This window comes from Chiloscyllium plagiosum, unplaced genomic scaffold (assembly GCF_037043375.1).
Source record: "Chiloscyllium plagiosum isolate Xiang-an unplaced genomic scaffold, Cpla_swu_hap1 HiC_scaffold_10, whole genome shotgun sequence".
NCBI lineage: Eukaryota > Metazoa > Chordata > Chondrichthyes > Orectolobiformes > Hemiscylliidae > Chiloscyllium > Chiloscyllium plagiosum.
The window spans coordinates 20,402,840-20,424,711 of NW_028270148.1; the positions used below are offsets into that span (position 1 = coordinate 20,402,840).

At 42.7% G+C, this 21,872-nt stretch overlaps 1 protein-coding gene across 4 annotated transcripts in view; it reads left to right on the plus strand.

The window, feature by feature from the left end:
- Positions 1–21,872, plus strand: part of LOC122552657 (RAC-gamma serine/threonine-protein kinase) — a 468,688-nt gene that overhangs the window by 169,841 nt on the left and 276,975 nt on the right. For all 4 annotated transcript variants that reach the window (XM_087991182.1, XM_087991181.1, XM_043695471.2 and 1 more), the window contains one exon: positions 10,954–11,079. In XM_087991182.1, coding sequence (XP_087847308.1) covers positions 10,954–11,079 — 126 coding nt within the window. Of the gene's footprint in view, positions 1–10,953; positions 11,080–21,872 lie in introns of those variants that run through there.

A 21,872-nucleotide genomic window follows, 5' to 3' on the forward strand; every position in this document is an offset into this window, starting at 1 on the left:
ACAATCCAGTTACATAAAGTGCATACAATACAGACCCAGCAAGCCCCCATCCCTCCCACCTTTCGAGCACTCAAAGGCGGTCCACCCTGACACCTTTCGACCACCTCTGGGGCAGCCCACCCTGGTACCTGCCTGGGGTGACAGCATGGAGGACGGTTACCTGCCTTCTGGCTCTTGGTCTGCCCCATCATACCATTGGGCTCTCACCCACCCCAATGTGCTATCCAGGCACACCTTCCGGCCACCTCTAGGATAGCCCGTCCCCTTCCCTGGGAAGGCAGTGTGCAGGGTAGCTCACAAGCCTTCCGGATATCAGCCTGCCTCTACGCACCTTCTGGCTCTCGGCTGCTCTGACGCACCTTTCGACATCTCTAGGACAGCCCGTCCCAATTACCCCTTCTCGGGACGACAGTGCTCAGAACGGCCTACCCACCATCTGGCTCTCAGGGCAACTGGCATCAGGGTGGCCTACCCACCCTCCGGCTTTCGGGACAGCATATCAACCTTCAGGTTCACAGGGTGGCCTACCCACCCTCCAGCTCTCGGGGTGACAGCCTTCAGGATGACCCATGAGCCTCCCAGCTCACAGCAAGGCCTGCCAGACCCAGGAACACGCAAGACAGTGCAGGTGATAAACCCAGGAAACACCACAATACAGTTAACTACCAAAAAACTGTCCTTTCTGGTACACAGTCCAAATCTATACAGTCTTCAAAATATAGAATCCATTTCCAGGAAGAGTCCACTCCAGTATACAGTGTGCATTGTCAGAAATAGAGTCCACTACAAACTGCAGAGTCCGCAACCAAGGGCAGAGTCCACTCCTGAAGGCAGCAAATGCACATAGGTGTTCAGTCTCAATGGAGTCCTGGTCCAGCCTTGGAGAGGCAGGCCCACTCCCAGGAACACAGTACATTGTACAGGTACAGTTAACTCACAGGGGTTTGGTCCACTCCTGAAGGAAAGGTCTTCTCCCAAACTCCAGGAAACAGCAACTGCTCACCTCCCAGCACACACAGGTGTTAAATCTTCAGAGGAGAAAGTGAGGTCTGCAGATGCTGGAGATCAGAGCTGAAAATGTGTTGCTGGAAAAGCGCAGCAGGTCAGGCAGTATCCAGGGAACAGGAGAATCGACGTTTCGGGCATAAGCCCTTCTTCAGGAATCCCTGATTCCTGAAGAAGGGCTTATGCCCGAAACGTCGATTCTCCTGTTCCCTGGATACTGCCTGACCTGCTGCGCTTTTCCAGCAACACATTTTCAGCTTCAATCTTCAGAGGCCTACTCCCAGAAAAAAAACAAAGAAAACTTGAGTCCAAGGGCTAAGCCCTACCACATAATTAACCTTTTCTCAAAAAAGAGAAAAGAGTAACACACAGGCTATAACCAGCCAGTGAAACAACACTCCACTAATGAGAACTGAGTCACACCTGAAACACTGTGTGCATCAGAAGTTTAACAATCAGTCCTCGCTAAAAGGAATGCCAGTTAACAAACTGACTAAATAATTCAGCCAGTTCAGAAATCAGGTTTCCCCCTCCAAAGAAAACAAAACTAACAGTAACATACTGACTCTAATACAAGCCAGCATAGCGTCAGTCCCCTAAACTGAGAAGAGTCTGAATCTCCTGTTTATATTATTTTTAATCCCCACACTACAGTAGTGCTTATTCTTTCCTCAGCATCTCCTGTTTATTTTTTTTTTAAACTAGAGTTGGAGGGAGAAAATTTCCTTTTTTTTTCTTTTTTAACCCCCACACTACCGCCTAACTGCGGTAGTGCTTATTTTTCCCCAGCACCCATGGTGTGTGTGTGTAGGTGTGAGACACAGTGAGAGACACAAGGTGCACAAATCTTTATTCAATTTCCACCACCAGGAAGATAGGAAAACACCTGGGTGGCCAGTGACAAACACTGCCCTTCACATCAAAGGGCAGTGCTGCGTGATCAAAACAGTGAAGGGGAGGGTACGGACTAAATCAAACTAGAGTTGGAGGGAGAAAATTTCCTGTTTATTTTTTTTCTTATTTTCTTTCTTATTTTCTTTTTTTTTCTTTTTTTTTTCTTTTTTTTTCGTTTGTTTTTTCAAAGTGAATCTCCTGTTTATTTTTTTATGTCTCTCCCCTCCAAGGACCGGTTCCTCCCGGGGATACCCAGGCTTGCCTCCATTCCTTTTTTTTGCTTTCTTTTTTTTCTCCCAGCACCCAAATCTCCTGTTTATTTTTTTATTATTTAACCCCCACACTACCACCTAAGTGCGGTAATGCTTATTTTTTTCCCAGTCCCCATGGTGTTTGTGTGCAGGTGTGAGACACAGTGAAAGAAACAAGGTGCACGAATCTTTATTCAAATACCACCACCAGGAAGATAGGAAAACACCCGGGTGGCCAGTGACAAACACTGCCCTTCACATCAAAGGGCAGTGCTGTGTGATCAAAACAGTGAAGGGGAGGGTACGGACTAAAGCAAACTAGAGTTGGAGGGAGAAAATTTCCTGTTTTTTTTTCTTTTTTTTCTTTTCTTTTTTTCACAGTGAATCTCCTGTTTATTTTTTGCTTTTTTTTTGTAATCCCCCGTTTATTTAATTTTTTTTTTCTTTTTTTTTCTTTTAACCCCCACACTACCGCCTAACTGCAGTAGTGCTTATTTTTTCCCCAGCACCCATGGTGTGTGTGTATACATGTGAGACACAGTGAAAGACACAAAGTGCACGAATCTTTACTCAATTTCCACCACCAGGAAGATAGGAAAACACCCGGGTGGCCTGTGACAAACATTGCCCTTCACATCAAAGGGCAGTGCTGTGTGATCAAAACAGTGAAGGGGAGAGTACGGACTAAAGCAAACTAGAGTTGGAGGGAGAAAATTTCCTGTTAATTTTTTTTCTTTTTTTTTCTTTTTTTTTCACAGTGAATCTCCTGTTTATCTTTTTTTTCTCTTCTTTTATTTTACTTTCTGTGCAGGTGTGAGACACAGTGAAAGACACAAAGTGCACGAATCTTTATTCAAATTCCACCACCAGGAAGATAGGAAAACACCCGGGTGGCCAGTGACAAACACTGCCCTTCACATCAAAGGGCAGTGCTGTGTGATCAAAACAGTGAAGGGAGGAACACTCCTTTTTTTTCTTTTTTTTTTCTTCTTTTCTTTCTTTCTTTTTCTTTTTTTTAAATCTTTTTTATTAAACCCCCACACTACCACCTAAGTGCGGTAGTGCTTATTTTTTCCCCCCGCACCCATGGTGTGTGTGTGCAGGTGTGAGACACAGTGAAAGACACAAAGTGCACGAATCTTTATTCAATTTCCACCACCAGGAAGATAGGAAAACACCCGGGTGGCCAGTGACAAACATTGCCCTTCACATCAAAGGGCAGTGCTGTGTGATCAAAACAGTGAAGGGGAGGGTACGGACTAAAGCAAACTAGAGTTGGAGGGAGAAAATTTCCTGTTTATTTTTTTTCTTTTTTTTTCTTTTCCTTTTTTCACAGTGAATCTCCTGTTTATTTTTTTTTTTTTTGGGGGGAGGGCTCTGGTAACATTTTTTTTATTTTTTTTTTTTTTTTTTTTTTTTTTTAAAATTTAACCCCCACACTACCACCTAAGTGCGGTAGTGCTTATTTTATCCCCAGCACCCATGGTGTGTGTGTGCAGGTGTGAGACACAGTGAAAGACACAAAGTGCACCAATCTTTATTCAATTTCCACCACCAGGAAGATAGGAAAACACCCGAGTGGCCAGTGACAAACACTGCCCTTCACATCAAAGGGCAGTGCTGTGTGATCAAAACAGTGAAGGGGAGGGTACGGACTAAAGCAAACTAGAGTTGGAGGGAGAAAATTTCCTGTTTATTTTTTTTCTTTTTTTTTCTTTTCCTTTTTTCACAGTGAATCTCCTGTTTATATCAGTCAGCCAAGGCTTCCTGATTGGACCAGATTAACAGCTCCAATCAAGGAACTCCTATTGTATGAGGTCCACCTGACTTAATTTGTTACAGTCACTACATTTACCATCTTGTTGGTGTTGCTGTTCTGACTTCAATTGCTATTGAGGCCTTCAGATCAGGAGACCCACTCAAATATAAGGCATCCGAGTATGACCTTCTTAGAACCATTAAGACAGCCAAGGATCCAAACTAGAGACCCAGACAGATCCCCGGTGACTGTGGCAAGGACTGAATGACATCACAGGTTCTAAAAAGAGACAATGGCAGATGAGGACCTATCCCTCCCAGGTTGCCTCAATGCCTTCTATGCTCGTTTTGAGCAGAATTTTGACAGGGAGGTAATATCTATCCTGACACGTCCTGACAAACCTATCCCAACAGTCACTGCATCAGAGGTCAGATCAGTTTTCCTTCCTGTGAATCCAAGGAAAGCGGTGGGACCATACGGAGTATCAGGCCGTGCACTCAGAGTATGCGCTGATCAACTGGCAGAGGTCTTCCTGGATAGCTTCAGCCTCTCCCTGCAGCAGGCCACTGTCCTTGCCTGTTTCTAGAGGGCCAACATCATCCCTGTGTCTAAGAAGGCTCATGCAGCGTGTCTCAATGACTGCTGCACACTGACCTTAACTTCAATGGTCATGAAGTGTTTTGAAAGACTGGTCATGGCATTAATCAACTCCAGCCTCCCCACTACTCTTGACCCACTCCAACTTGCCCATTGAACCAGCAGATCCACGTCAGATGCCATATCACTTGCTCTTCAGTCCTCCTTAGAACAGCTTGACACAAAAAACAGCGAAATAAGAATCCTACTGATTGACTACAGTTCAGTCTTCAACAGTATTATCCCCTTGAGACTGATTACTAAACTTAATGATCTTGGACGAAGCCCCACTCTCTGCAACTGGATCCTTCGTTTCCTGACCCACAGGCCACAATCAGTGAAGATTGGGGACAATATTTCGTCCTCACTAACACTCAACATTGGAGCCCCTGAGGGGTGCGTACTCAGCCCTCTACAGTATCCACTGTATACCCATGACTGTGTTGCCAAATACCAGACTAATGCCATTTACAATTTCGCTGATGACACCACCATCGTTGGTCAAATCTCAGATGGCGACGAAACAGGCAACAGACAGGAGCTGGATGACCCAGAAAAATGGTGGACTGAGAACAACCTAGCTCTCGATGCCAGCAAACCAAGGAATTCATTATTGACTTTGGCAGGTTGTTACTCATGCCCACCTACAAATTAACAGCACAGAGGTGGAACAAGTGGAGAGTTTCAAGTTCCTGGGAGTGGTCATCCACAACAAGTTTTCTTTGACTCTTCATGTGGACGCACTGGTTACAAAGGCCCAACAACGTTTCTTCTTCCTCAGACAGCGGAGGAAATTTGGCATGATGTCCAATACTCTCACCAACTTCTTTAGGTGCGCCATTGAGAGCATTCTATCTGGATGTATCACTACCTGGTATGGCAACTGTACCATTCAAGATTGGAGACGGTTACAGAGAGTGGTGAACTTGACCTGCACAATCACAAAGGCCAACCTCCCATCTATAGAATCCATCTACCAGGCCCGCTGTCAATGAAAGGCCGCCAGCCAGTGGTTAGCACTGCTGCCTCACAGCACCAGAGACCCAGGTTCAATTCCCGCCCCAGGCGACTGACTGTGTGGAGTTTGCACATTCTCCCCGTGTCTGCGTGGGTTTCCTCCCACAGACCAAAATGTGCAGATTAGGTGAATTGGCCATGCTAAATTGCCCGTAGTGTTAGGTGAAGGGATAAATGTAGGGGAATGGGTCTGGGTTGCGCTTTGGCAGGCTGGTGTGGACTTGTTGGGTCGAAGGGTCTGTTTCCACACTCTAAGTAATCTAATGTAATCTCATCCTGGCAATACAACCTCTACCATCGGGGAGAAGGTGCAGAAGCCTGAACGTGCACCAGCCAATTTCGTAACAGTTCCCACTCACTGTTGTTAAAATACTGAATAGACTCTCAACTTCTTAACATTTGCCTGTACCTGTGTTTTGGTTTTGCAGCTGTTTACCTATTATTTACTTAGCTGTGCTACTTATATTTTTTGATTTGCCTGTATTTATCACAAGACAAAGCTTTTCACTGTACCTCGGTACACGTGACACTAAATTCAATTCAGTTCAATTATAAATCGGCTTTTCGAGCAGCTACTTTTAACTCCATCCTTAACTTTCAGCCAGTTCAATTAGCCTGACCTTGATTTTTCTTGGCAAATCATTCATCATATTGTGTTTTCTACTTGATTCTGGTGATATTTACTATTCACATATATGGAGACTGCTGACAAATGAGAAGATAGATGGAGATGGGCACATGGCAGCCAAGCCAAGTTAAAGACTCATAGTCATACAGCATAGAAACAGACTGTTCAGCCACATAAAACATAGAACAATACAGCACAGAACAGGCCCTTCGGCCCACGATGTTGTGCCGAACATTTGTCCTATCCATGTACCTATCCAATTGCCGCTTAAAGATCACCAATGATTCTGACTCTGCCACTCCCACAGGCAGCGCATTCCATGCCCTCACCACTCTCTGGGTAAAGAACGTACCTCTGACATCCCCCCCCTATACCTTCCACCCTTCACCTTAAATTTATGTCCCCTTGTAACACTCTGTTGTACCCGGGGAAAAAGTCTCTGACTGTCTACTCTATCTATTCCCCTGATCATCTTATAAACCTCTATCAAGTCACCCCTCATCCTTCGCCGTTCCAATGAGAAAAGGCCTAACACTCTCAACCTATCCTCGTACGACCTATTCTCCATTCCAGGCAACATCCTGGTAAATCTCCTCTGCACCCTCTCCAAAGCTTTCACATCTTTCCTAAAATGAGGTGACCAGAACTGCACACTGTACTCCAAATGTGGCCTTACCAAGGTCTTGTACAGCTGCAACATCACTTCATGACTCTTAAATTCAATCCCTCTGCTAATGAATGCTAATACACCATAGGCCTTCTTACAAGCTCTATCCACCTGAGTGGCAACTTTCAAAGATCTATGAACATAGACCCCAAGATCCCTCTGCTCCTCCACCTTACTAAGAACCCTACCGTTAACCTTGTATTCCGCATTCTAATTTGTCCTTCCAAAATGGACAACCTCACACTTGACAGGGTTGAACTCCATCTGCCATTCCTCAGCCCAGCTCTGCATCATATCTAAGTCCCTTTGCAGCTGACAACAGCCCTCCTCACTATCCACAACTCCACCAACCTTCGTATCGTCTGCAAATGTACTGACCCACCCTTTGACACCCTCTTCCAAGTCATTAATAAAAATTACAAACAGCAGAGGACCCAGAACTGATCCCTGCAGAACTCCACTTGTAACTGGGCTCCAGGCTGAATATTTACCATCTACCACCACTCTCTAACTTTGACCGGTTAGCCAGTTCTCTATCCAACTGGCCAAACTTCCCACTATCCCATGCCTCCTGACGTTCCGCATAAGCCTACCATGGGGAACCTTATCAAATGCCTTACTAAAATCCCTGAACACTACATCCACAGCTCTACCCTCATCCACATGCTTGGTCACCTCCTCAAAGAATTCAATAAGACTTGTAAGGCAAGACCTACTCCTCACAAATCCGTACTGGCTGTCCCTAATCAAGCAGTGTCTTTCCAGATACTCATAAATCCTATCCCTCAATACCCTTTCCATTACTTTGCCTACCACCGAAGTAAGACTAACTGGCCTGTAATTCCCGGGGTGATCCCTATTCCCTTTTTTGAACAGGGGCACAACATTCGCCACTCTCCAGTCCCCTGGCACCACCCCCATTGACAGTGAAGGTGAAAAGATCATTGCCAACGGTTCTGCAATTTCGTCTCTTGCTTCCCACATAATCCTAGGATATATCCTGTCAGGCCCAGGGGACTTGTCTATCCTCAAGTTATTCAAAATGCCCAACACATCTTCCTTTCTAACAAGTATCTCCTCTAGCTTACCAGTCCGTTTCATACTCTCCTCTTCAACAATACGGTCCCTCTCATTTGTAAATACTGAAGAAAAGTACTCATTCAAGACCTCTCCAATCTCTTCCGACTCAATACACAGTCTCCTACTACTGTCCTTGATTGGACATACCCTCATTCTCATCATTCTCATGTTTCTCACATATGCATAAAAGGCCTTGGGGTTATCCTTGATCCTACCCGCCAAAGATTTTTCATGCCCTCTCTTAGCTCTCCTAATCCCTTTCTTCAGCTCCCTCCTGGCTATCCTGTATCCCTCCAACGCTCTGTCTGAACCTTGTTTCCTCAACCTTATGTAAGCCTCCTTCTTCCTCCTTACAAGACATTCAACCTCCCTCGTCAACCAAGGTTCCCTCACACGACCGTCTCTTTCCTTACTGACAAGTACATACATATCAAGGACACGTTGTATCTGTTCCCTTGAAAAAGTTTCACATTTCCACGACATCCTTCTCTGACAGCCTATGCTCCCAACTTATGCTCCTCAGATCCTGTCTTGCAGCATCGTATTTACCCTTCCCCAAATTGTAAAACCTGCCCTGTTGCACGCACCTATCTCTCTCCATAACCAAGGTGAAAGTCACAGAATTATGGTCACCATCACCAAAATGCTCACCCACTAACAAGCCCATCTCTTGTCCCGGTTCGTTACCAAGTACCAAATCCAATATGGCCTCCCCTCTGGTCGGACAATCTACATACTGAGTTAGAAAAGCTTCCTGGACACACTGCACAAACACCGCCCCGTCCAATCTATTTGATCTAAAGAGCTTCCAATCAATATTTGGGAAGTTGAAATCGCCCATGACTACTACCCTGTGGCTTCTGCACCTTTCCAAAATCTGTTTCCCAATCTGTTTCTCCATATCTCTGCTGCTATTGGGGGGCCGATAGTAAACACCCAACAAGGTGACTGCTCCTTTCCTATTTCTGACTTCAGCCCATACTACCTCCAAAGGCAGATCCCCCTCAAACTGCCTTTCTGCAGCCGTGAATACCATTTGTAATTAGCAATGCCACCCCCCCCATCTTTTTTACAACCCCCTCTAATCTTACTGAAACATCTGTAACCAGGAACCTCCAACAACCATTCCTGTCCCTCTTCTATCCACGTTTCCGTGATGGCCACAACATCGTAGTCCCAAGTACCGATCCACACCTTAAGTTCATCCACCTTATTTCTGATACTCCTTGCGTTGAAGTATACACACCATGTCTCTGCTGGTCTGAGACATGACTGCCATGGGGAAGAGATTCTCATGATCTACTTGGTTTATTCCTCTCATACTTATGGATATGTCGATCAGATTCTACCAAACCTCTTTCCCCCATACCCCATCCACCTGCGGTCTTAAATATATTACCAGGACCCCAGCAACTGTATCCCTTGCCTCCCGTAGGGATCTGTGATACGATTCATCAGGCCCTGGGGATTTCTGCACCTGTCTGCCCACTAAAACATCTGATAATACATATTATTCTTAATATGTTGTAAAACCGCAACATCCCAACTGAAATCCCCAGCTACAATGTCTATCTCTTCTGTGAATACAGATCGGAACTATTCAGCTTCTGCTGAGTGAGATCAGATCATTTAGGACGTATTGGAAATTGAACTGTTACTAATGCCTTTTTGGTTCACGCAGATTTAATGACAATGATGTATAACTTCAATTATATTTTGTAATAAGAAAGGGGAAACGTTTTGATTTCGTTTGAGTTTTCATGGGTTTGGTGCAGGAAATTGAGGTCTTTTTGTTTGTATGCATTTTTAATTAGGTTTCACATTGCTTACGTAAAAAATTAAAGGTTAGTAGTTCAGTGCATTTTCAAAAAAAAAAGGGAAAATACCTTGCTGAACCTTGGCAACAGGAGGTCCAGAGATAAAATAGACACACAAAAGTCTAAATGCCAGTCACTCATTCAGTGGATGTATGCCAGAGACTGCTTGAACCAGAGTTTAGGAAAAAATCTGGTGTTTGCTCTAAAGTTTAAGAAATACAGAGTTCAGTTTGCAGGTTATTTTTAGGTTGCTCGGAGCGGTACTAATTGAAGGAAAAATCAATTAATATGCAGAAATTTGCTAGAAGACCACCAGGTGAAAGTGTGTTGGCTCTAGCGAGAAGTCTTGAGGAGAACAGTGGTAACTCTTTGTTGGAGTTTGGTATTTGCAAGGATATTGCTGGATAAAGGAATAGTGTGAATTTCATCACTTTTTCAATATATACATATATATATATGACTTTCAACCTTTTTGTCTAGTGTAATTTAGTTCACATTTATCTTGCTTATGTTTTATTTTAAGAAAGATGCCAACTTGTCAATATTTTCAGTAAATGACTTCCATGTTTTTTTGAAGATCAGTTATGATCCATCAAACTAGGTTTCACTTTGAGGTCTGACTTGTTCATTACTTATATCAGTTGTGATCATAATAGAATAATGGGGTATCCTCTTTCCTTGTTCTGTTGATTGAAATGTGTGTTGTAGTAGTTTGCTTTGTTGAAATCATATTAATTTGCAGTAAAATTGAGGTATCTAATTTAATTGGGAACACCAGTTTCCCTTAAAGAAATCAGTGACTCAGGTATAGATTTAAAGTAATTAGCAAGAGGATTCAGCAGTAGTTGTGAATTTGTTTCACCCAGAAGATGATCATAATTTTGCAACTCATTACATAGAGGCTGGTTAAGGCAGAAACCCTCAATGCATTTAATTCGAATATTCACTTGAAATGGTGTAACCTGTAGGGATACAGACTGAGCTAGAAAATGGGGTTTTTCTGGAACACACTTTCTTGGTTGTTAATAACGTCAGATGACCCCTCCTGTACTGTTTATTTTCAGTTAGGAATGATCTCGCTCAGCTTGAACATCTACAGATTCTCTTCCTTTTACTAACATATCTACTTCAGCTATATGTTTTTAAAATATTATTCCTGAAACAGGACAGATGAATTAATTTTTTGTTTTCCCTGGTAGGGGAATATATCAAAAACTGGAGACCAAGGTACTTTCTGTTGAAGACAGATGGATCCTTCATTGGATATAAGGAGAAGCCTCAAGATGCAGATCTACCATATCCTTTAAATAACTTCTCAGTGGCAAGTAAGTCTTTGCAAAATCAAATTTATTTTCTAATGTATACAGTATTATTTAGCTGTAATTTTCAATAACAATCAAATGCATTTCACTCATGCATTTTTGCAAATCCTTTAATTTGTGTTGAAAATGCTATTGAAATTTCTGGAGTTGTTTTTAGTGGACATAATACTCCAGTATTGTCCTTTAGTGCAATAACATATTCATGGTAAAGCAAGTTCTAGAGGGAGAATATTATTGTTCAAGAAATTATTTTATTGGAGAAATCTGTGGTGAAGTCTCCATTTGAAAACAGAATTGATTTTCTTTTTAGGAAAAGTGAGGCTGTCAGTTTTTTCTATTATGTGAACACAAATTGCAATCCCAAGACTTTTTATTTAAATTTTAGCTATATACTGTGTTATATGTAGATTAGTGCAGTATCTGCCTCTATTTCAATAATACAACATTATTTAATTTTAGTTTATCTCTATCTCAGCTATATCATAACTAATTACATGAGAAAACCATTTTGAGTTCATTTGATCATCTTGACTTTTCCTGTGGTAACTCTGCTATCTTGTATTAGTGTAATGTTTCCTTTCTCAGATATCGTGTCCTTCTAATCCTGTTCCAACATTTAAAGAAAAAGGTTACGGGGTAGCTACTCTGGACCACTCTGCTGTTCAGCTGCTGCCCCATCTTCAACTGTCCAAGATATTGCCACAACTTCTCATTTTTATTCCTACTCATCAAATTATCAGTAATGATCTGGGCAATTATGATAATAGTGCGAATGAAATTATTTTTAATTGCTCTGGAATTTGACAAGAATATCTATACCACTAGCCAGAAGGTCTTGTCTTAATCCTTCATTGTACCACACTCCCTTGTTCCCTTTCCTATGTTGTAGTCATTCCACCTTCCATAATGCCTTTTCCAATGTTTGTACATCACCTCAGGTGTACTCCAAGATTCAGATTTCTAATCTGTCTATTGCCCCTTGCTATATGACCAGGAAACATGGGGTGAACACATGTTGATACTCTGCTTTGCTTTACTTCCATTATCCTTCATGTTATATTCATCCTTCATAGTGTAGACATTTTTATTCAATTCATCGGCTGTTTCCTTCCTCTGTATTACAGACTGAAACTGTAGAATTAATAAAGAACCAATGCTCATTTTAACTACAAGCTTTTTATATACCGATAGAAATGCTTTACTACTTTTGTTTCTGCTAGCTTTCTGTCATACTCTAATTTATAGAGTCATAGAATCATACTCTTTTAGCCATTCCTTTTTTTCTCTTTACATTTGTTCAATTGTCTGATCTGCCACTCATCTCTTCAGAATTATTTGCTTGTTCTTTTCATCTGATACAATCTTTAAACTTCCTTCATTAGCTATGGAATCTATATTCATCTCTCACTGGATTGTATCCTTTCTGAGAATTCTGAAAATCTTCTTAGGTGTCTGTCATTACACCTCTATTGAATTATTCTTTAAACCAGTTATCCACTTCACTTTGCCCAGGTCTATTTTCATGCCCTCATAATTGATGTTTTTTTAATCTTCAAAACATTAGAGTGCGAGCCATTCTTTTCCCCTTTAAATTGAATGTGAAACTCAATCTTGTATAATGATTACTGCTACCTGGGGCACCTTCACTAAAATCATTAATTAACCCTATTTCATTACACATTACTAGATCTAGCATAGTCTGCTCTCTGGCTATAGAATGTATTACTCAGAAAATGTGCATAATACAATTCAAAGTTTGAGAAGATTTGTAGCTTGGGTGCTCGTTGTTGTGGTTCTGTTTGCTGAGCTGGGAATTTGTGTTGCAGACGTTTCGTCCCCTGTCTAGGTGACATCCTCAGTGCTTGGGAGCCTCCTATGAAGCGCTTCTGTGATCTTTCCTCCGGCATTTAAATCTGTCGCTTCCAGTTGTCAGTTCCAGCTGTCTGTTGCAGTGGCCGGTATATTGGGTCCAGATTACTGTGCTTATTGATTGAATCTGTGGATGAGTGCCATGCCTCTAGGAATTCCCTGGCTGTTCTCTGTTTGGCTTGTCCTATAATAGTAGTGTTGTCCCAGTCGAATTCATGTTGCTTGTCATCTGCGTGTGTGGCTACTAAGGATAGCTGGTCATGTCATTTCTTGGCTAGTTGGTGTTCATGGATACGAATTGTTAGCTGTCTTCCTGTTTGTCCTATGTAGTGCTTTGTGCAGTCCTTGCATGGGATTTTGTACACTACATTTGTTTTGCTCATGTTGGGTATCAGGTCCTTCGTTCTGGTGAGTTGTTGTCTGAGAGTGGCTGTTGGTTTGTGTGCTGTTATGAGTCCTAGTGGTCGCAGTAGTCTGGCTGTCAGTTCAGAAATGCTCTTGATGTATGGTAGTGTGGCCAGTCCTTTGGGTTGTGGCATGTTCTCGTTACGTTGTCTTTCCATTAGGCATCTGTTGATGAAATGGCGCGGGTATCCGTTTTACATTGTATAGGTGTTCTTCTTCCTCTTTTTGCAGTTCTGGTGTGCTGCAGTGTGTTGTGGCCCTTTTGAATAGTGTCTTGATGCAACTTCTTTTGTGTGTGTTGGGGTGGTTGCTTTCGTAGTTCAGGACTTGGTCTGTATGAGTGGCTTTCCTGTATACGTTTGTGGTGAATTCTCCGTTCGGTGTTCTCTGTACCATCACGTCTAGGAATGGGAGTTGGTTGTCCTTTTCTTCCTCTCTAGTGAATCGGACTTTTGTGAGTGTGGCGTTGATGATCCGGTGTGTGTTCTCTATTTCTGTGTTTTTAATGATTACAAAGGTGTCATCCACATATCTGACCCAGAGTTTGGGTTGAATTTGCGGTAAGACTGTTTGTTCTAATCTTTGCATTACCGCTTCTGCTATGAGTCCAGAGATAGGTGAGCCCATGGGTGTGCCGTTGATTTGTTCATATATTTGGTTGATTATGATTATGTTCTTATCGTTTCTTAGTGATTTTAGTGCTTCCCTTTCCTTGGTGTTGAGTTTATGTGTTTGTCTTTTCCTTGTTATCAGAGGTACGATATTTTGTCTCACTGTTTGTTGTGTCTCTTCTTTCAGTCCATTGTTCCTGAGTGTGTATTCTAGTGCTGCTAGGAAGTCTGCTGTCTTGGCATCCCTGTGGTTGTAGTTGAGTCCATTGGCCAGTATTGTTCTTTCCGTGTGTGTGAGCTGTCTGTGGGAGAGGTTTCTAACCCAAGGACGTAATCATACTACCAGCAGACAAAGGCAGAATGACGGTCATCCTGGACAAAGCAGACTACATCCAAAAATCGCAACAACTACTTGCAGATACCAACACCTACCAAAAGAGGGAGTTTGACCCCACCCCACAGCTCACCAATATGATAAACAACACTGAGGAACCTACAAACAAATGGACAGATAACCAGGTTTGACCTACAAAGAATGAAACCTGAAAGCAACAACACCCCCAGATTCTATGGATTACCTAAAGTGCACAAACCAGACATCCCACTCAGAACCATAGTATCACTACCAGGGACACCATCACACAAACTGGCTAAAGAACTATAGCAGAAACTGAAACACCTGATCAGCGGATCCAGACACTCTATACAATCAACACAGGAATTCTTGGACGTCATCAGAAGTACACCTAGACAAGGAAGAAACCATGGTCTCATTCGATGTAACGGCACTGTTCACCTCTATTGACAAAACCCTAGCCAGAGAAACAATAGCCAACCTGCTGGACATACAGAACAGACAACAGGACGTTGAACCTATCAACAAAGACGGCATTCTCAAACTACTGGACCTGTGCCTCACAACACACTTCACATTCAACAACCAAATATATGAACAAATCAACAGCACACCCATGGGCTCGCCCATCTCTGGACTCATAGCAGAAGCGGTAATGCAAAGATTAGAACAAACAGTCTTACCGCAAATTCAACCCAAACTCTGGGTCAGATATGTGGATGACACCTTTGTAATCATTAAAAACACAGAAATAGAGAACACACACCGGATCATCAACGCCACACTCACAAAAATCCAATTCATTAGAGAGGAAGAAAAGGACAACCAACTCCCATTCCTAGACGTGATGGTACAGAGAACACCGAACGGAGAATTCACCACAAACGTATACAGGAAAGCCACTCATACAGACCAAGTCCTGAACTACGAAAGCAACCACCCCAACACACACAAAAGAAGTTGCATCAAGACACTATTCAAAAGGGCCACAACACACTGCAGTACACCAGAACTGCAAAAAGAGGAAGAAGAACACCTATACAATGTATTCGCCAAAAACGGATACCCGTGCAATTTCATCAACAGATGCCCAAGGGAAAGACAACGTAACGAGGACATGCCACAACCCAAAGGACTGGCCACACTACCATACATCAAGAGCATTTCCAAACTGACAGCCAGACTACTGCGACCACTAGAGAACAGAGAACAGCCAGGGAATTCCTAGAGGCATGGCACTCATCCACAGATTCAATCAATAAGCACATTGATCTGGACCCAATATACCGGCCACTGCAACGGACAGCTGGAACTGACAACTGGAAGCGACAGATTCAAACCACTACAAATGCCAGAGGAAAGATCACAGAAGCGCTTCACAGGAGGCTCCCAAGCACTGAGGATGTCACCTAGACAGGGGACGAAATGTCTGCAACATAAATTCCCAGCTCGGCGAACAGAACCACAACAATAATACAATTCATGAGCTCGTAATCTATTTTTGCCGACTGAATGCATCCAGTACATACATAGGCTAGATCACCCATGATTATCTTTGTACTTTTCTCTCAAGTCCCCATTATCTTTTGCTGTCTACCCTGTCCTACTAAATAAAAACTGAAAGAACTGCAGATGCTGTAAATCAGAAACAAAAGAAGAAATTGCTGAGAAAGCTCAGCAGGTCTGGCAGCATCTGTGTAGAGAAATCAGAGTTAACTTTTTTTGTCCTACTGTTTGCTTTTGTTTTTGGAGGTTACAGTAAATGACCATCACAAATTACGTCTTCCCTTTACTATTTCTCACCTCTATCCAAATGATTCTACATCCTGATCTTCAAAAATAAGCTAATTTCAAGCCACTTTAGGTGATGAACAATAAGTCCTCCTATTCTGTCCTCTTTGAATTCTCAGTACTTTTTCTAAACTGTGCTCAACGTGATTATATTGTGTCCACCTGCCTTTTTTAACTTGCTCATAAATGCTTCTGCATTTCCATGTTAGCAAAATCAAAGTTGTCTTGTTTATACTGCAATGATTTATATATAATTTAGTATGGTTTATTTCGATTTTTAAAATTCATAGTGGCAAATAAGTTTGCTATGTGAGAGATAAGAGTGTGGTATTGGAAAAAGCACAGCAGGTCAGGGAACACCAGAGGAGCAGGAGCCCTCCATCAGGAATGAGGCTTGTGAGCCAGGGGGGTGGAGAGATAAATGGGAGGGGGTGGTCTGAGGGGAAGGGTAGCTGAGAGTGCGATAGGTAGATGGAAGTGGAGGTAAAGGTGATAGATTGGAGAGGAGGGTGGAATGGATAAGTGGGAAGGAAGATGGACAAGTAGGAGAGGTTATGAAGGTGGAGCTGAGTTTGAAAGTTGGAACTGGGATAAGATTGGGGTGGGGGTGGGGGTCAGGGAAATGAAGAAACTGGTGAAGTCCACATTAATGCAGTGTGGTTGGAGGGTCCCAAGGCGGAAAATGAGGAGTTCTTCCTCCAGATGATGGAGGAGGACAATGACCTGCATGTCATTGGCGGAATGGGAGGGGGAGTTGAAGTGTTCGGCCATAGGACGGTGAGGTTGGTTGGTCTGGATGTCCCGGAGATGTTCTCTGAAGCATTCTGCGAGCAGGGGTCCTGTCTCCCCAATGTAGAGGAGACCGCATCGGGAGCACCGGATACAGTAAATGACATCTGTGGAAGTGTAAGTAAAACTCTGATGGATGTGGAAGGCTTCTTTGGGGCCTTGGATGGAGTTGAGAGGGGAAGTGTGGGTGCAGATTTTGTAATTCCTGCAGTGGCAGGGGAGGTGCCAGGAGGGGAGGGTGGGTTGGTGGGAGCCATGGACCTGACAAGACTCGTGGAGGGAATGGTCTTTACGGAAAGCGGATAGGGATGGGGAGGGAAATATATCTCTGTTGATGGGGTCTGTTTGTAGTTGCATAAATGGCGGATGATGATGTGATGTATCTGGAGGTTGGTGGTGTGAAAGGTGAGGGCCGGGGGTGATCTGTCTTTGTTGTGGTTGGACTGGTGGGTTTGAGGGCAGAGGTGTGGGAAGTGGATGAGATGCGCTGGGCATCATCGACCACATGGGAGGGGATATTGCGGTCTCATTTCCCCTTCCCACACCTTTTTCTCAGTTTCCAACCTTCCAGCTTGGCTCTGCCCTTATGACTCGTCCTACTGGTCCATCTTCCTTCCCACATATCCGCTGTACCCTCCCCTCTGTCCTATTTCCTTTACCCCATCTCCGTCTACCTGTCGCATTCTCAGCTACCTTCCCCACAGTCCCACCCTACCCCCTTCCCATTTATCTCTCCATCTCCTCAGCTCACAAGCCACATTCCTGATGAAGAGCTTTTGCCCGAAACGTCGACTCTCCTGCTCCTTGGATGTTGCCTGATCTGGTGTGCTTTTCCAGCATCACACTCTCAACTCTGATCTCCAGCATCTGCAGTCCTCACTTTCTCCTAGTTGATTTTAACCTTACTATGTCTGGCGCTGGGAGACAACAGTGCTAACCACTGAGCCACCATTAGCAGGAGAGACAGCCTTAGAGTAAAGGTAAGACCCTCAGAACGGAGAGGACAAGCAACTACTTCAGCAGAGGGTGGTGAATCTATGGAATTCATGGCCACAGAAAGCTGTGAAGGCTAGGTCACTGAGTATATTTAAGGCAGAAATAGATAGGTTCTTGATTGTCAAGGGGATCAAAAGATATGGGGAGAAAGAGGGAGAATGGGGTTGAGATTGAATGGTGGAGCAGAGTCAATGAGCTGAATGGCCTGATTTTGGCTCCTTTGTCTCTTGGTCTTATGGAAATTGTTGAAGATCTTTGAAAGTGTCAGAAGTTTTCCTGGTATGGTTGCAGGATATAATTAAAGCTAGACCTGTAGAAATAGACACCAAACTGGAAGTAAAGTATCCACGGCAAGCTAAATTTGCAGATTTAATAATGAAAGAGTTGGGTTTCGTGGAAATAGAAAAGCTACGTGATACAGGCAGTGCATTGGCTGCATCAATGAATTTTGAGTTGCAGTTAACGCAATTGGGAATGAGGAAATTGGAGAGAGAATTCCAAAGGTGGATAAAGAAAGAAAGAACAGTAAGAAGAGAGGGAAAAGAGAATGGGAGGAAAGAAAAAGGAGGACAGGAATTTAAATCACAAATTATGATAGGTTAGGTAGGTTAAACCAGACACTTGAGTGACTTGGATTCGGAAAGTTCTAGACATAATCTGTGGTTAAATCAGGAAATAGTCAACGCAGTGCAAACTTTGCCAACATTTTGAAGATAGCAATGTTAGAATCCCTACAAGTTGGAAACAGGCCCTTCGGCTCAACAAGTCCACCCCAACCTTCTGAAGAGTATCCCACCCAAACCCAATCCCCATTACTCTGCATGTACCCCTGACTAATGCACCTAACCTTCACATCCCTGAACACTATGGGCAATTTAGCACGGACATTTCACCTAACCTGAACATCTTTGGACTGTGGGAAGAAACCGGGGCATCCGGAGGAAACCCACGCAGACATGGGGAGAGCATGCAAACTCCACGCAGACAGTCGCCCGAGGTTGGAGTTGAACTCGGGTCCCTGGCGCTGTGAGACAGCAATGTTAACCACTGAGCCACCGTGCTGCCCCAGTGTGGAAGCATTTTTCATATTGTTTGAGAAAGTAGCAACCCAAACGAAGTGGCCAGTAGCAGATTGGACCTTGCCCATGCCAAGTAAATTAACTGATAAAGCATAAGAGATTTATGCATCCCTATTGGAAGAATGATCAAGGGATTATGCTGGGGTTAAAGGGATATTCTAAGTGCATATGAATTAGTCCCAGAAGTGTACAGGCAGGGGCTATGCAACTTGCTGAAATAGCCCAGACAAACTTTCTGTTGAGTTTGAGAGGGTTAAGTAAAATAATTTTGACAGGTGGATAAGGGTCTTAAATGTTGAGAATATTTGTGATGCACTTAGAGAAATTTTTCTTTTAAAAGATTTTAAAACTACACTACCTTCTGTGATCAGAACTCGTGTAGAAGACTAAAGAACAGCAACGACAAGACAAGCAGCTATAATGATTGGTGGTTATCAACTGATCCGTAAATCTTTTTTACATCACCCCGGAACTTTGTGAAGAATAGAAGTGGGAGAGTGAAAAGATGGCAGTGTACGGAATGAACTGTAGGGAACACCCCAAGAACTCCTCAGAATAAGAAAGAGATCGCTGAGGATGGAGGTGAAGTTTGGAAGCTTAAATGTTTCTATGTAATGTTAGGCCTCGTGCTTTCAGAATGTTGCAAGGTGCAAGATAAACTCATGGAACTTATAGGAGTAAGTAAACATGTCAGAAAAGGAAACTGAAAATAATCTTACCATGGACCAAGTTGTAGCTGTTAACAATTACGAAAAAGGCCGGAGATAAAGTCTATCATTAATAAAAAAAAAAATGTTCAGCTGTGTGAGAAATACAAGATTTTAGTTGAAGGGGTAGGTGACTCATTTTTCTTCAGGTGATATAGCTAAACCCATACCCATACTAAAAACCCTGGATGAATGCTCACTTCTACTAGAGAAACTGTTAGTTTTCTATCTGTAGAGTTTGATCGAAGCTAAGATACTAATAAATGGGATTGGTGCAGAATATATTCTGGTTCCAGTATTTAATGGGCCGACTGGCCTGTTTCCATGCTTGTAGGGATTCTGTGATTCAATATAATGTACAACTGGAATGTGAGTTAATATCAGGAGAAGTAATTGCCAGAGTAATGAAGACATTACTTATTGAGATTAGACTTTCTTCGAAGTAATGGTGTGGCAGGATGAAAGGTTGTAGCTTCATCTATAGCTAGAGTGTCCAAAGGAGGTTCAAAAACATTTGTAGAAACAGGTTCCTGGTGTTTTTCCCTTGAATGTAGTAGCCAGAGTGATGGTTAAACAAAAACTATCAACAAGCATTGATGTGATGTCACAAACAATTGAAAGACTAAGTGGAATTTTCCTAAGAGATGAAAATAATTCAGGCAGAGTGTTTGATATGCCATCCCTAATTGAAACACAAGAAAAAGATCCTGAATTACATACATTTACAGTCAGTTAATGTGGAGGTAACAGATGAAGGAGTTCTGTTGTGCTATTATCTGAAGAACAAATTATTGACGAGGAAGTGGAGGCACCACCCCCACAGACCCACAGGCGAAAGGATGGACTGGGGCACAGATAGTAGTATATTCATACAATAGCTGGACAGTATTGTGAGTAGCATATGAAATTCCCTTGACAGGGCAAATGGGGGATTTGAAAAACTCAGGTATTCATAAGCAGATGTTTTTCCTGGCCAAAACTGAATAAATATGGTGTCCAGTTTTATAAAACATGCCATCCTTGCCTAGTTGTAGGTAAAATTCATCATATAATTAAACCCTGATTTCTATATTGATTTCCGAGGAACCATTCAGTCTTATACTAGTGGATTGTGTAGGGCCGTTATCTAAAATGGAAGTTGGAAACGAATAAATCCTGACTTTTATGGATATGACTACTGTAATTTCTTTTATAGTATGATAGTCACATTTCTGTGTGACCCCACATTATACAAGAATCGTGCAATACAAATAATAGTCATGCTATAGCCGACACGTTTTAAAATTGTGCGCATTAGAAACAGCGAATCCTATTCGTCAATTGTGTTACAGCAAATTTGCATTGACGAAATATGCATTATTGGAGAACAATTTCCAGAGGCTGCTTTGTTGAGGTCAATCAGAGCTAAGGTGAAAGTGGAAAAAAAACTGAAGAGTTTTTTTTACTTATGGTCTACCAATAGAATTACAATCTGATCAAACGTTGTAAAAGAAACTTGATTGAGTTTTTTGAAGAAGTAGCAAAGGGATTGATGAGGACAGAGTGATAGATGTGATCTGTATGGACTTCAGTAAGGCGTTCAACAAGATTCCCCAAGGAAAATTGGTTAGCAAGGTTAGATCTCGTGGAATACAGGGAGAACTAACCATTTGGATACAAAATTGGCTCGAAGGTAGAAGACAGAGGTTGGTGGTGGAGACTTGTTTTTAAGACAGGAGGATTGTGACCAGTGGGGTGCCACAAGGATCCGGTGCTGGGTCCACAACTTTCGTAATTTATATAAATGATTTGGATGTGAACATGAGAATTGGTTAGTGAGTTTGCAGATGACACCAAAATTGGAGGGGTAGTGGACAGCAAAGAAGGTTACCTCAGATTACAACGGGATCTTGATCAGATGGGCCAATGGGATGAGAAGTGGCAGATGGAGTTTAATTTAGATAAATGCGAGGTGCTGCATTTTGGGAAAGCCAATCTTAGCAGGGCTTATACACTTAATGGTAAGGTCCCAGGGAGTGTTGCTGAATAAAGAGACCTTGGGGTACATGTTCATAGCTCCTTGAAAGTAGAGTTGCAGATAGATATGATAGTGAAGAAGGCGTTTGGTATGCTTTCTTTTATTGATCAGAGTATGGAGTACAGAAGTTGGGAGATCATGTTGTGGCTGTACAGGACATTGGTTAGGCTACTGTTG